We start from the raw sequence: 16,123 nt of genomic DNA, 5'->3' as shown, positions 1-16,123 counted from the left end.
GAGGTTTTCCAGCAGTATTTGGGTCAGTTTGTCTTGATGTGAAGGCTGGGGAGGAAGGCTTAGAGGCTGCCAGAGAAGAGAGACATGACTGCTGACAGGTCGACTTTTTTTCTCTCATTTTTCTTGTTTTAAAATTGAGGCTCCTTTTTGTGTTTAAATCACACTAAATCATGTGGATGTTGTTGATGATAGAGAAGTGTGTTTATTTGACTATTGCTATAATTTACGAAGTGCCTCAAGTCCAAGTTGCAGCTGTATATTGAGTATTGACTGCCCTCTGGTGTAGAGAAAGGGTATGTTCCTTCAATATCATATCATATTTTCTTAATGTAAATAGTTCAGCAGTGCTTTTAAACTCAAGGCATTGCTGTTGTTTAGTTCATATATTTTTCCTCTGGGTAACTGTGTCTCTTTCTTCTTCAAAAGTCTTTGTTGCTAAATGGATTTGCCAGATTTAATAGCCTCAAATCCAACCACGAACATTTAGATTCAGCTTCTTACTAATTGGTTATTATTCAGTTTGTGACAACCTTTCAAAAGAAGGAGAGGAAATTATAATGAAGGCTTGATCAGAGTAATTACATGGCTGCCTTTCAGCTGACTGACTCACTCAACTTCAGTCAGAAAAAACAAAAATGTAATTTAGATCTCCTTTAAACTCATTTAATATCCAAATACAGTAGATCACTGTCTGACGTTTGCATTTTAAGACAGCATTTATTCCATTTGATGTCTTTATTTTCAGCCTTTGTCCTGCTAATGTTAGTATGAACAGCAATAATGTTGGATGGGGGTCATTTTAAGATTGCAACTACATGTAGTTTCCAGTAGAGGGTGGTGTTGTTTCACTCGTGCTCTCGCAGACGAGCTTGTTCTCACTATATATATAAAAACACTTTGGAGACTCTGAGTTATGATCAAGGCACAATGTAAGTCTATTATCTGCTTGGATGTATTCCAGCTGTGACAAAAAGGGATGAAATCTATTACAGTTTAATTAGTCAAATCGAACTTAAAAAGACAACACAGGACTTAATATCTTTGAATTCGCTATTTAATTTTGTACATCTAGTCACAAAAAAAACAATCAAGATCTGCCAACATCTCTTTCTCTCTTGTATTCACTCACTCTCTCTCTCTCACACACTCACACGCCACAAAATCACCATACTCTCTTGTGCTATTTTCTATCTTTGATTCATCTCTGCTTTTATAACTTAAAAAATAATTTAAATAAAATTAAAAAAAAACATTGATTTTCATGGGCACTTGAGAGAGATGAAACTCAAACAAAGGGGCTGGCTGACACATCAGTGTTTTTTTTTTGTTTTGTTTTATTTTTACTGAAGTAAAGGGGAGGTGGGTTGTTCAGAGTTTGGAGTTGTTTTCCCAGAGGAAGGAGTCATTCCGCAGCACTTTGGCCAATTTCTCATTGAACGGCGTGTAGAAATCTCGCAGGATCTCTTTAGTAATGGGCAGCATGGGTCCCAGGTTTTTGTCAGCCGGCCTCCTGGTGTTTGATGCTGGACTTCTTGTGATCTCTGACTCTTTTTCTTTTGTCAGTGGCCCTGTAAAACACACACAAACACTTCCTTCACATCCCATCTTTCTGGGCCACTTCAGATTTTGCCGCAGCACTAAACAAATGGAACAAAATCTAGCAAATGTCACTGTGCATCAGCAGTGCTCCGAGCAGAAGATCTGACGCTCTGGGAGGTAATCGCACCTTGGCTGGTGTTGGCAGCTCTTTGAAGAGCTAAGTCTGAGCTTTGGGGCAATTAAACTGTGGGATGAACCAGTGAGACAGAAGTAAAGGGGGCTTCCAGACTACAGGGCAAAACTGTATTTGACTGTCGCACATATACGCTGGCCTGTTACTAACAGCAATCTACTGTCTACTATCCTTCCTACGCCAAGGAAAGGATAGCACCTTTTGATATGGAAGGTGTAAGAAAGTTCAGAACTGTATCTGAAGGAACTTTTGATTTTCTTTTCTAGCTAGCAGGCAGTAAATGTCTTAAGCACATCAAAATCAACAAAATGTTCTAATGCAGCATGGTAGACAGTAGAACAAAACTCCTTATATCCCTTGAGTGCTTTTAGCTCTACAAGCAGACATTCGCGGCTGATTGATGTTTTGACTTTGCCGGCTTTGGCCAACCAAGTTTTGTGGCCGATATCACATGCTGTTCTGATTTTCTTTTTCAATTCCTCAAATCTGCCTCTCTCACTGTGTGAAACTGTGTGGGACTACACATCAGTACTTAACAACAAATGGAGAGTTTTATACACCAGCATTCTCTATAGGCTTGTGCCCCCATTTCAGATTGGTGCATCCCTACAGCTAATAATCACAGTCAGTGACGTGCATTTAACATTACGTATCCCTATTGATCAGTGGGACTGATTACAGACAAGGTCATATGTTAAGATGTGTTGCTCACTCACCCAGGTTAAGGAAATCAAAGACTTTGTGCATTGTGTATTTCCTGTTAGAGGCATGGTCTTCCAGCCTCAGGACCAGAATCTGTTCCCTGCTGAAGACGGTCAGCCAGTCCATTAAGTACACAATGTACAGGCCAACTTGCAATCTGACCTGAGGACACAAAACAGGAGAATCAATGTGAGATAACCCGAGCTCTATCCAAGAAACCTCGTCCTCAGCGGAGGGACATGCATGGTTAAACTTCTTTAAGGTAATGAACAGCGAGGAGGGAGGGAATTCCTCCAGCTTTCTCTTTCATCTTCCCCATGCATTCGGCTGGGTAATGCTCTGCACTGTGTGGGCATGTGAACATGTGCTGGTATCATGTGGCGTGAGTGGTTGAGGGACCTGAGAAAGATGGAGGTTCCTCTAGAATCAGAAACCTACATCACCACCTGCCTGCACATTATTGTGATCCATTTAATCATACTTTTTCAAGCAATGACAAACATTCTCTGGTTCTAATTTCTCAAATGTGAGGTGCCATTGCTTTTCTCTGTTTTACATCACTGTAAATGTAATATCTTTTTGGACTGTTGGTCAGACAAAACCAGCAATTTGAAGATGTCAGCTTGGGCTCTGGGAACTAGATTGAACAAGTACAAAATCCATTAAAAAACAATCCCCCAAAAAAATAAATTGGCCTCTGATCTTTTGTGAGATTTAAGCAGATCATTTGAGGGTAGCCTAATTGTTCTTTTTTAGATTCCCATGTGACTGCTCATTGCAGAACAGTAGGCGTAAACAAAACACCTTGTTACTGTGAAAGGAATTATCTCTGTGTCCTTTTGCCTCTTTAGCAAAACTGAAAGGCCTTTCAGAATGAATGATTACAAGCCAGGCCAGCAACTCTTCCTTTGTTAAATCAATTTGGTACAACAGTGAAGGCCAATCATGTTCTCATGCTGGTGTTTATTCATCTTTTCTCTAATCTGAGCTCTAAAACGTCTATCGAGGAGCCACAGGCATGAGCGACCGCTGTAAGGACAGCTGTAATGCTCTTCACATGGTCTAATAACTCTGAGGAGATATTAGTGGATGGACAATTAGGCCAGCGGCAGAAAGCGAGCATGCTCCCAGAGGGCCAAGAAGCTTGTCAGTGGCAGTTGGAGAGGGAGGAATATAACGCAGCCTGGAGGGGGAGCCAAAAGAGGACGGGCCAGTCTCCTCCTCCTCCCTCTCTCAGCCTGTCTGCCCCAGGCCACTGTGGGAAAAGCTGGACTGGGGCCCAACACTGGGGCCCTGCACTGGCTGACACTAAGACTTGGTCTGTTTTGTGAGTAAGAAGGAAGTTCACACCACTGGTAAACTAGTTTCTAATACAAAGAGAGGCTCTGGACGCTGCCCTGCCAATCCCTTTCATAAGGTCTGTCCTACCAGCTTTATCAGGTGCTAATGAAGTGTGGATTTCACTCCATCTGTCTTTTTCGCTCCTTTTTTATATCTTTCTTCCACCAGCTAACATGCTGGGCTGCGAGACAAAAGCATGAGGGAGGGTACTCACTGGCATGGCGTTGTTGACAGTAGTGTTGTACACACATGAGCGCATTGTGTATTCTGTAAGGCACCCCTCGAATAACTGCAGCGACTCCGACACCTTCTCATGGAAGTCCTCAGCAGACTTGTTGGCAATACCGAAGTAAAGGTAGTCAGAGTAGAGCCTGCAAGACAAGAGATGATCTGTAAACACATTTGAACGTGAGACATGACAACCTATTGTCACCCATATTTTGTCTTGCATCAAAAAGCTGTTTCCTGCATCAACACAGGCACTGATCACTGTGGTTTACAGTAAACAAGGCGCGACTACAATGCTGACCGGTCAGAAAATGCTTCCAGTAGTACAAAGTGAAGACAAAAATTGGGAAAAGGTTTTGTCCTCACTTTGCATGAATGTCACATGCAAACAGCCAAGCAAGTTTCATGGCATCCTTGTTTTGTTTGCAGTCCAGCAGCAGCTGCGCTTGCTCCGTGAAGTTTTCGGTTTATGTCTGAGTTGACTGAATTGCTGTGACAAGCCTAAACCCAATTCCTCAAAAGTTTGAATTCCTCAAAGGTTTGCTGTGACATACTTTAAGTCTGAACTGAAAACCAAAATGCCACGAAATAAAATCCATCTGTACGAGGACCGATCAGAGATCAGTCTCTTAACTTCTTCTCGGAGGAGCTAAGTAAGGTGGCTAACAAACAAAACTGCTTGGACTAGGGGAGGAGGTGCATGACCTCAAAGTCACTTATCAAGGAGTGGGACAAAATATTGCATATCTGGAGTAACGTGTTGATGATCTGGAGCAATATTCTCGCATGGATGATTTGATTGTAAGCTGATTTGAGACTAGGAATTGAATCTACACCCGAGCTACTGCCGGAGGAAAAGAAGGTGAGGACGCTCCACAGAGTAGCCACTCAAACCAATGCGATTTCGGCTTTCCATACACTTTCTCAGAAGGACAGTAAAACAAAGGAGGCAATTGTTATCTGCTTTGTGAACAGAAAATTAAAAGCTGAAATACTGAGGCAGGCCAGAACGCTGCAGTGTACCTGAATGAATATCTAACTAAAAAGAACGCTGATATAGCCATATAGCCAGGCAGGCACACATGCTTTAAAAAGCAAAACAAAAAACAAGCAACGTGCATGAGGAACTGCAAAATGTGGATACGGCTGGATGGATTACCTGAGGAGGTAAAAGTAATAATGGTAAGAGAACTTTGATAAATATAAATGAATAGTGGTCCTTGTTTGGACAACTAGAAAGGTATTGCAACAATAAAGATGTTTAGAGACTTTTCTGTAAGTGATTGACATTGAACTGATGGGTGTTTCCATAAAATGAATGAATAATATTTAAAAGTGTGGACATTAAAACCAGCTTATGATAGGTTTTAACAGATGGCTATACTATACTGAAGAACAGTTAAATAGGAATCGGAAGATGGATGGAGTTATATCAATAACACATTTCAATAGTACATTTTAATAGTAGGGCAAAAGCAATTATAGTGAGCATATTCAGACATTCTCTGAAGTAAAAATCAACATTAACAGCATGAAGTAATCCCAGTTTAAACAGAGTGCCTTGCAGGCATTCTGCAATGAGATCTCCACGCTTCAGATAAAGGTGTCATAATGAAACTCAAGTGATAGGAAGACTGAGGCAACAGGCAACACATCTTCTGTAACAACAGGTCTTTTGTTTCCTATAAACAGGGAAAGTATCTGTCTGTGTCTGCAGTGTAAACATCCGTGATGGAGGCACAAAGGTGGCAGTGTGCGTGTCAGAACTGTATCTGCATCGTTACTGCCATTTTAGTGCAGATATGATGTGGGAGGCAGTGAAACCGAGATTTCTCCCACCTCTCCACTGGGTCCCTGAGCATGACGATGAAGCGGGCATCGGGCTGCAGGGCGTGGACGAAGTCCTGGATAAGGAAGGGAGGCTCTCCCTCTGTGGTGTTGTCATAGAAATACACCCAGGCGTTGTTATCCCACATGGTGGACGCGCTGGCTTCTCCTGCAAAACACACCCACGGTGGTTCAAATAAAAACATGCACACAGACCAACACACACATACAATTATGCATTCATTCAGAGACAAAACAAAACACGCATGTACACATTTTCATAGTTTGTCCCCCTCTTTGGTGTTGCATTTAATGTGTGCAGTTAAATGCAAGGCTCATTGTTTCCGGCTTTTATAGATTTTCACCAAAGATGATTTTTCAAAGCAGCAGATTGGTTGCAACTACAACTGAAACAAGTCGAGTAATTGATTAGTTAACAGAAAATGTAATCAATTATTTTGATAATTGATTAATCATTTGTCATTTAGCTAAAATGCCAAATATTTCATGGTTCCAGCTTCTCAAATTTGAGGATTTGCTGCTAATAGATTATCGTAGATTGAATATATTTGGGTTTTGGACTGTTGTTCTGACAAAACAAACAATTTGAAGACATCATGTTGGGCTCTGGGAAATTGTGTATATTTTACTATGTTTTACTACATTTTATAGACTACTAAATGAATGAATTAATAGATTAGATTCTAGTATAAATCAATGTTCAACTGCATTTTATGTCCTCATGCATTGAAGAGTTGTTTCCTGTTTCAAAAAGATTTTAGTTTGCAGTAAACAAGACTCTCTTGTGACATTGACAGTACAGAAAATGTAGCACAACGTGGGGAGAAAACAAATGAATGGATTATGCTCCACGCCCTCAAAGTATGTAGGAAAAGAATAAGTGTTTGCACTAGAAATGTAATTTTTATGATCCAATATTCATCTAGAGTTTTCTAATATTATTTCATAATATTTCATTTTTTTCAATAATCAATATAAGCAGATAAATTCCCCAATTGGTTTCTTCAGAAAAACATGATAAACCATAAAAATCTAATCCATCTAAATCGAGGCTGGAGCTAACGGACACAGCATGTTCCCAACACACATGCAACAAGTCGATGAAATGAAAGATTCTAAAGCAAGTGCACAAACAAAAAAAGCAAGAGTAATTACATCTCCAGCTGTGAGCAAAATTGTGGAGTGACTGCAATCCACACAGTGACAGTACTGGTGCTCATAATGAGTCAGAGGACGTCGTTTCTCAAACAATTTGAGAGCAGAAACTTTATCAGGCTGTGCTGAGAAATGATATCCAGGATTCATTAGGCTGTCTGCGCCTTCATTATCCTCTTATCTGTGAAGTGAGGCTGTGATGTATTTGGAGGGAACACAACATGGGCCTTATCTGCCTCCCTTCCGCAGAGAAAGGGATGATAGCCAGGACCTATTTTCTGTGATGACAACGGTGAGAGAGAAACAGGATCGCTGCTAATGCTGTCATGCCTAAAATGATACACACTGCGATCAAGCCTATTTAAAGGTCTCCGTGTCCATTAAAAGGGCTTATTTTGCTCCACGTGGAGAGGCCGTAATAGGGCAAACAAATGGCAGAGCCAGACCGGCGTGCCTCTGGTGTTGGCCGGTGGTTGAAGAGAGTCAGAAGCCCAAGATCCTGGCCACAGGCCTGCACCTTGCTGGGCTCTCCCAGGGCATGGTGTGAATACTGAGCAGAGCTTTGGCACACTCCCCCCCCCCTTACAAGGATTATTTATTTAAAGAGGGAAACAAAACAGGGCGGCATGCTAAGCTGCACTCAATGCACCAACTCAGTCCACTGTGAAAAGGCTATTGTTGAAAACTTAAATCAGTTTTTCTTTGCAGCTGAGCAGCTCTTTAAGATCGTGTTTGGACGACGGGAAAAGACAGAGACAGATGGAAGCAGAGGCGCTGGGAGCAGGATATGCAGATAGAGGACGGAGGTTTGTGAGACTTCTCCACCCCTCTGCGGATATTATTGCTGTCCTGACACAAAAAGAACAATGATTCCTTTCTGTGGCACTTCAGTGAAGTGGCTAAGTGAAGCAGAAGGAAGTCCAGTATTATTAAGCTGTTGGAGCCTCTCTTCAGGGCTGAGTCACCAGCTCTCTTAAAAATCACAGTCACTCGCTGGAGTGAGAGTGGCTGCTACGGAGCAGCTCTGTGCTTCACCCTCGCTACCTGCTGCTTTGATAGCAGCTTTGTAATATTGAAGGCGAGATTACAAGTGAAGTTCCAGGCAAGTGTCGGGTCACCCCGAGCCAAAAGCTATTGGTTGTGGCCTGATGAGGGCACAGAGTACCGTCAGTCCCACGTTCCACACACAGATCACAGCGCTGATACATGACCTGAGTGACTAATATGATACAGAGGGAGGAGGGCTAAAGCTCTCCTCTGACATGATGTGACACAAAACAGGAAGGCAGAGATTACACCAAACAGGAAATGTTTGTGCAACTCAAACTGCCTGGAGATCTGATTAACAAGATAGTCATCATCATTTGTACCTTGTTCTCTTAGCCTCCCTCTAACATGTAGCTCTTTAGATAATCATTCTGTAATGGATCAGTGGTGCTTCATTGCTGATGAGCAGCTTCCTGTCAGAGTGCCACTCAAAGGTTTCACAATTTGCTTTGCTTGCTTAGTGTGAAAAGCTGTGTTCGACATTTCATGTCCGGGTTACAGACAGTTAATCTAAAAGTTAAACGGTGGAGACTCAGCTTGTCGTTATTCAAAGTCCCACAGGCACTGGAGTAGGGATGTCCCAATCAAGTTTTTTTGGCCCAGATCTGAGTCAGAGTCCATCTGCCAATACCCGGTCCAATCCAATACTTATATTTACCTAAATGTTGATTAAATAACAGCTGTAGCTAAATTTGACACTCCTTATTTTTCACAAGTTACTTGAGCCAAATACTGAAGGTCCTGTTTCAGAACTATTATGTTTATAAATTGATATGATTTGAGTAAAAGTTTATCTGGAGAACTCCTGAAACCGGCGTGATGGGATCTGCTAGAGAGAAGACGTATCACTCTGTTGGAGTTGGTGAACTACAGAAACACTCACAATTGTACAGTGGTGCAACGGGTGGCTGTTGTAAAGACGAGCAACTCTGCAATACTAGCAGGCTGAGGAGGACAAAATACAGTAGATCAAGTTCGATCCTTTAAATTATGCCCGAATTATCCCCGATACACGTCCTTAGGATCGGCTCGGGACATCTCTACATTGGAGCACATTATAATAAATTCATGGATAATGGATTGTGAACGCAACCAAAAGGAGCGTTGCTGCCAGTTAAGGGCTGCACACAGGAAAGCAAAAGGCACTCCTTCTCTATTAACTTCCCATGAAAAAAGATATTACACCCTGGTAGTCTCTCAAACCAGATGACTTGCAACCACAGCAAGCCACATATGAGCAGACTTTAAAAATTGGGATTTAAACTAGTGCCCTTAATACAAATGGGATGGAAAGTACCAAAGTGGATAGCTTTTTTTTCAAGTGGGGGAATACCAGAGTCTATAATAAAAACACCACAAATAGCGACAGCAGTTACTGCTGCTCATTGTCGTGATTGGACAATCCAAATCAACGAAATATTTTCTACATAGTGATATAGTTCATAAACGTCATTTGTGAGGAACGAGTTAAACTGAATGCAATTGCAAATGATTGTAATTGTTATTCAATTCAACCATTGAGTATTTACCTATGATGATATTGGGTTGTCTGGGGCTTCCGCTGGCATTTGCTGTGAGGTTGCCCTGGATCTGATAAGCAGCCTGATCGAACAAGTCCAGGTAGTCTTCCACTGGGTATCTATCATGAAAGCCCTCGCTCAGACGGATGATACCTGGTGGAGGAAGAAGACAGGGGTGATAAATACACTTTATGGGGTACAATTACATCTCTCGTGCATGTTTACTTTTGTAGAAGGTAGAGACAGATAGATGTTTCTCTTTATGAGGCTACAAATATTGAGATTAGACATGGTTTGGGTGGGAATCTGTAGCACTGAGGTGGGTGTGTATACATCAAGCATGGTTTTATTCCTGGCCTGCTCCCTCCTCTCCGTGTGTTTCTGTGATCACACAAAAGGAGGTTATTAGGGCTTCTGTGTTGTCCTAACTGTAGAGTGACCTAATAAAATCCAAGTTGAGATCCAATCCAAATCCAGCAGGGAACACTGTCCCTGCTCGGTTTTCAGTGTTTCTAATTATGCCAAGCATGTCAAGTCAATGCTTTAAATGCAGGACAAATGTGTTTTCCATCTGAGCTGCCGTGGTCTACTGTGTAATTACAATTTACTAGGCAATTGTGGATATTCGTTGTAGGACTTAGGGGTATCCATGCAGCATAAGGATAATGAGGTAGCACAGGCGTCTTACTTTCAGTGATGCTTTGATGGTGTCACAGTAAAACACCTTTCTCTAGTTAGCAGGAAAACATGATTAGAAAACTCTGGTGAACCAAATACACAGCCTGCATCATTATTACAGAACGATTGCACTTGTATGAGGTGTGAGGATGCTGGTGTGTCCCGCTGCAGGGCTTTTTCTCTTTTTCTTTTTTTTACTTCTTTTCATCCCTTCGCTTTTTGATATGAATGAAGCGTCACGCCTTTTTAAAATAGTCTGTGTTTCTTGACGGCTACTGTATACGTCAGACACATCTGATTAAGATTCAAACTGCTCCTCTAAGAAAGTTTTATGTGGCACGGATCGCATCAAATCACCTTTTCACTGCGTCGGATGAGTGGAGCACTGAGGAGAATGAAATAAAAAAAGAATTTAAAAAAATATAAAACAAGACTATTTGAATACAGAGTGTTCTCAAAGGATGTCTTAAAAGAAAAGTGCTGATTACCAGTGCATAGCTCTAAGTGCAACACTAGAAGGGATAGAGGGGAAAAAGAAAGTGGCAGCAGAGATGAAAGGATGGGGAGGGAGCGGGGACAATAACTGAGAGGGACCTATGTCCTTGGGATACAGCAGCATTTGCTGCTACGCAACATCACAGGCAGCAGAAAACACAAGCACGAGGCAGACAAATTAAAGCAAACAACTCATCCGCATCCCACTGCTTTATGAGGTTCAAATAATTATCAACTCAAACTGAATGCAACACATTAAAGTAAGTATTGCATGCAGACTGATCAATCCATCGGTTTTTTTTTTGTGAATCTCAGAGGGATTAGAAGCATAGTCAGCAACTGGATGAACTTCAAAAGGATCGCTTTGGCTGCGACAGTTAAGCCTCCTTTGATATTTGTGGTGAGAATTTGGATGAAATTTTCAACAACAAAAACAAAAATGTGGCCAATACTGTATCTAGCTCCTTCAGCAAGTACTCTGCCAAAACCCCACGGGTGAAATCATTAAGTAATTTTTAGACAGATCGCTCCAGGCAAAACAAAATGTATCCGTCATTGCCGAGCAGAAGAATAGCGCTCATCCACAGTGAGAAATCACCATTAGAAAATTGAGTCCTCATGCTGCGCTGATGAGATAGTGCAGCTGCTGCTCTTAAAGGAGAATTATGAGATTATCTGCACACTGTATGTACGCGTCTTTCCACTCCATGTAAAGTCATCTATCTAATCTGCTTTCCATTTCGTAATCACAGTTGACTTTGAACAGATCGGTGCCCTACAGTCTAACTGCTGCTCTTCACGTTTTTTTTTTTCTTTCTTTCACTCCTTCACAAATGCAGACACACATTACTGACACACACACACACACACACTGAGTCACACTCCTGATGCCTGCCTCTTGAGCTGCTGAAGGGACTCCATTATTCATGAGTCTTAATGGCTGTTTCGGTTATAAAAGAAAACAAAAAGCATGTAGGTATTGAGAATGCTGATTGACCTTCTTTTGAGAGCAAAAACGCAATCTTAGCTTCTTTAAGACTGTTATTGCTGGCCTGAACACTAATTATCAAGTATTATTATTATTTATTCTGAAACATCAGATCTAAGGGGAGAACAGACTTTTATTTTTAGTGTCAGTAGGCTAAAGTCACCAAATCAAACCAAAGGAGCAAATGCAACAAAGCATCTGCCAGTGAAGTGATGGTTGGATTTGTTTAATACAGAGGGTTTTCTGTTCACCCAAATACAGTCTCACTCCCAGATCTCGCATTGGCTTTTAATCCCATCTGTGGTGGTGTGGTGGTTCTTTTTAACATCACAAATGCACATGGTGAAGGAAGCACACGATGGCATCCACACATTGAGATGACAGAACCACCATACGACCAGATGTCTGCTGTGAGGCAGCTCTTACCTCCCGACGCACAGTTTGAGGGTTTATCTCTTTGTTTGAGAAAATGGCATATTACCACCTGTTCAAACTCCATGACAACCAACAGTGTAAGCCTGGATTGTGGCAGTAGGTTGTGTGTGTCTCGAAAGTCTGAATTAAAACAAGCCAGTGATTATGTGATAATGCATAAGCCTCCAACAGGCAAATATTCCCTAAAACTAGAGAGAAATAACATCCTTAAATGCGCCTCCAAGAATTTGTAAAATATGCAACAGCTCCCTCATAAAATGAAATGATTTGCTTTTTAATTAAATAAATGTATGATTGCTCTGTCTCTTTTAAATGAGATTATAAAATCCACGGTGTGCAAAGAGGGAGCAGCCAGAAAGCTGTAAAATAAAACAAGAAGTTAGAAGTCGAAAGGAAGCAAAGTTCATGCTGCGTGATGTGCTGTAAGGAACGAGTGCAACATTAACGTTTGCTAAACAAGTACAGGAAACAGTGCACCGAAACGTGTGGGTTCAAAGTGTGTGAGGAGGCCTCAGACGTTGTATTTTTTCATGTGCTCTTTTCAAGTGGTTTCTACCACAGAGAAAAATCTATGTCACAGATGATGGTGAAGCACATTCAGTCTGGATCTTTCTGTGTATAGTCCTACTCGGGCCGCTAATGAGCACCGTCGCTGCTTGAGCTCAACCATCTATGTATCAGGATGGGGAAGTTGCACTGCTAAGAGGCTGATGATGGTGTAAAAGCACACAGGAACAGGAAAAGAAAGACGATTAGCATTTAAACAACGAGGCAATGAAGAACTTAAAGCTGTACATTTGGGGCTGACAACTCTCAGGTAGAAAATAAACAGTTTAAGTTTATTTTCATGCCCGGCACAAGATAGGTCTTGAATATTCATTTCTCAGTTAATTGCTTTCGGAGATTGAACTGCGTGCATCAGAGATACTTAATTCATGTCACATTCGGCTAAGTTTCACATTTAAAAAAACAATTGCAGTTACAGTTTTTTGGTATATTTGATGTAGAAACATTTTCAGTTTGACGTAGCGTGAAGTTGTCACTCAGTATCCAAAGAACTCTCCCATAATTAACTACTGAAATCTATAGAAATTATGGAATTTGGTTACCACAACCCACACATCTCAACAATAAGCTGACAGTAACAATACAGCAGATAAATTTAATTATGCTCAAGAAACAGACAGGCCTGCCTATAAGGCTGAGACCCTTTCAAACCAAGCCTGTCACTGAGTGCTTTTCTGAAGCCCCCTGAGGTATGGCTCTGCCAAAATGATATACTGTAGAGAGTCGCATTCCCCGCTTTTAATGCTCTCGGGCTCTCATTATTGTGTACCAGCCTGGAGGTCTCTATTATAGTTTTTTCGTTACTCACCAAACCTCTTGCGGGTCCACCAGTGTGGCTCTTTGAAAGTGGTGAACTTGACGTCAGGGTGAAGCCTCAGTCTGTCATACAGGTCCGTTGTGCCACACTTTGGTTGGCCAATGATATAGAAATAAGGAAGGCACCGCATGCGGTAGGGTTTTCCGTCGCGGTGAAACAAGTGTTCCCGGAAAGTGTTCCTCAAGTGCTGAAACACCGTCCGGAAGCGCCTCGAGTAGCGGGCATACAAGTTTGTCCTGTATGGGTCGGAAGTGATATTCCCAGTGTATTCTTCATACCAGCAGGGGTTCTTGACGCCAGGCAGGAATTTGCGGGGGACAACAGAAAACATCTGTAAAGGCAAAGAAAGCACACTGCATTAAGCTGCTGAGTCACCGCACTTCCCAAATATATAAAAACATTTCAGGCAAAGTCCTCTGTAAACCCCTGAGATTATCATTGCTAAGGCTGCATGATGGAAGACAAATACATCCCTGTCAGTTCACAGAAATATTGAGGGAAGAAGTTTGTTTATACAATTTAAAGACTTTTTTTGTGTACGGGCCACTGTTTTGGCAGGTGTAGGAAAACACCATCTGTGTGGGATCCAAGTGCACGTTCATGACAAGTTTGTGCAGCAGGATGCAGTCTCTAGAGGGGCAGAACTACCAGTAAATTAGTTTTAGATGCATAGACACTTCGACACAAGTGATTGCACATATACAGGCACATACAGTCAGGCAGTATTTAGAAACTGACATTGTTCAAATCATTGTCCTGATGCACTGCCCTACAAGTCCTTTACTTTTCACCCATTATGGACAAGCACAACGTCAACACTTAAACCTTATAGTTTCATTCATTTCATATCCAATGCGCTGGACTCAAGCGAAAAAATACAAAATAAAAAGCATATCTATCCCATTACTTTGAATGCAGCCTTCCCTGGCAGAGTAAAGCGATTCATCCTCAGGTGTAAAAGTGAGGCAACACATTTCTGACTTCCTGTCTTGTTCTCCTCACATTTCAAAGTGCTTTTTGGTGATCAAACACAACAAAGGCCCGTGTTACTATGACTCACTCACTGCCTGTGAGACACAGCTACTTTAAGGACAATTAATGCCGGATCCATCCACAGAGGTGGTATTGATTGTCCCGCGGCCAGACTCTCCTATTCATTAGCTGGTTCAATAAGAAATTAGTTATGTTGCAAATAGCCCTGGCACAAGCCATTATCATTAGGATTAACAATTAATTGAACCAGGCTTTGAGGTGAGGCGGACATGGCAGGAAAGCTACAGGGCCAGTGTGTCGGAGGACCGTGGGATGACTTTGAGCTTAAAATCCCTGGAAAGAAAATTGGTAGAGACACATGCAATTATCTGGTGTGACATGAAGTGTTATACAAGGTTTTCAGAACAGTTTTATCTCTTTATAAATTAAATTAGAGACTGCAACCAGTGGGGAATCGTAATGGCGTAGCAGTATTGAACCCTGTGTAGACATCATGTAGGCACGAATACTGATTTGAATCTCCTTTTCACTGAGCATTTAATTACGCTCCAGACACATCTGTGATTGTCAATTAAAAGAGAGATCAATATCACGCTGGGCCATGTTTGTATTATGATCAGAATAGAGAGATAACATTTACATTAAAAAGCACTGAGGTATTGTATTCATCATGGCAATCGACCTGAAAACAAAATCACATTTTTCATATAATTTTCTATTATATGTTTTGTCTGTACTCACATGTGGCTCACTGTTAACCAGTGCCTTGAGCTCTGGAAGCTGTCGACTGCTGCGAAATTCCACCTTGGATGTGATGGACTTGACCACCAGTTTGATATGTGCGTAGTCCTTGACTGAGGAGAGGTTGAAGGCAAAGGGTCCTGGGCTGACCAGGCTGCTGAAGTGGTAGGGTGAAGGGGTGAGGAGGAGGCCCTTCTTGTCTCCTGTCAGAATGTACGAAGCCATGATGAGGAACATGACGGCCAGGCCGAACAGGAAGCTGTAGAGCCGGATCTTGCGGAAGCAGCCCAGGGTGCTCCAGCGCCTCGGCAGCTCCCGCTTCACCTCCAGGACTGCAAACAAGTTCATGGGCGTGTCGTCCACCTGCAGAAGCAATGGCCTCTTGCGGTAGTCATCCACTGTGGAGCCCAGCAGGCTGTATTTGTAGTCCATCTGCGTCATGGTGTCAACAGCCTGCGAGTCCCAGGTGCCACAGCTCAGACACAGGGAGGCGTTAAGGAGCAGGAGCCAGCCAGACAGGAGGTTTTAGCATGGGGGAATGGCCGATAGTTGATATCCATGATGAGTTGTGGAGAACAGCCCACATCATCCACTGACATCTGCCTAGTGAGAGAAAAAAGAAAGTAAACTAAGAGAGATGACCAGCTGTCAACGTTGTCTCACTGTTTTCATGCCTGGGCTGATGCAGCAGCTTCCAAAACCTCAGAAACATTTGAAGTAATCTTTTTGTTACCACCTACGCTTTTCTGTGTAGCTGAGGCTCCCTGTGTAACATTTAAAATAGCTGTGAGATGCGTCAGATTCCCCAGAAGTTTCATTGATGCAATACTTTGGCA

The 16,123-nt window shown here is 42.1% G+C and overlaps 1 protein-coding gene across 1 annotated transcript; it reads right to left on the bottom strand.

Annotated features, from left to right (window-relative positions):
- Positions 1-951: 951 nt before the first annotated feature.
- On the bottom strand, positions 952-15,833 carry LOC139303446 (carbohydrate sulfotransferase 15-like). The gene is made up of 7 exons (XM_070927268.1): positions 15,288-15,833; positions 13,545-13,884; positions 9,583-9,726; positions 5,843-5,999; positions 3,990-4,146; positions 2,449-2,596; positions 952-1,568 (listed from the first exon to the last, which is right to left on the bottom strand). The coding sequence occupies exons 1-7, from the start codon at positions 15,726-15,728 to the stop codon at positions 1,369-1,371; spliced, it is 1,587 nt and encodes a 528-aa protein (XP_070783369.1). The 5' UTR covers positions 15,729-15,833; the 3' UTR covers positions 952-1,368.
- Between the last annotated feature and the right edge of the window lie 290 nt (positions 15,834-16,123).

Source organism: Enoplosus armatus, chromosome 20, assembly GCF_043641665.1.
Source record: "Enoplosus armatus isolate fEnoArm2 chromosome 20, fEnoArm2.hap1, whole genome shotgun sequence".
NCBI classification, from domain to species: Eukaryota; Metazoa; Chordata; class Actinopteri; order Centrarchiformes; family Enoplosidae; genus Enoplosus; species Enoplosus armatus.
The sequence above is the reverse complement of the archived record's forward strand: the minus strand, read 5'-3'. Positions and strand labels throughout refer to the sequence as shown.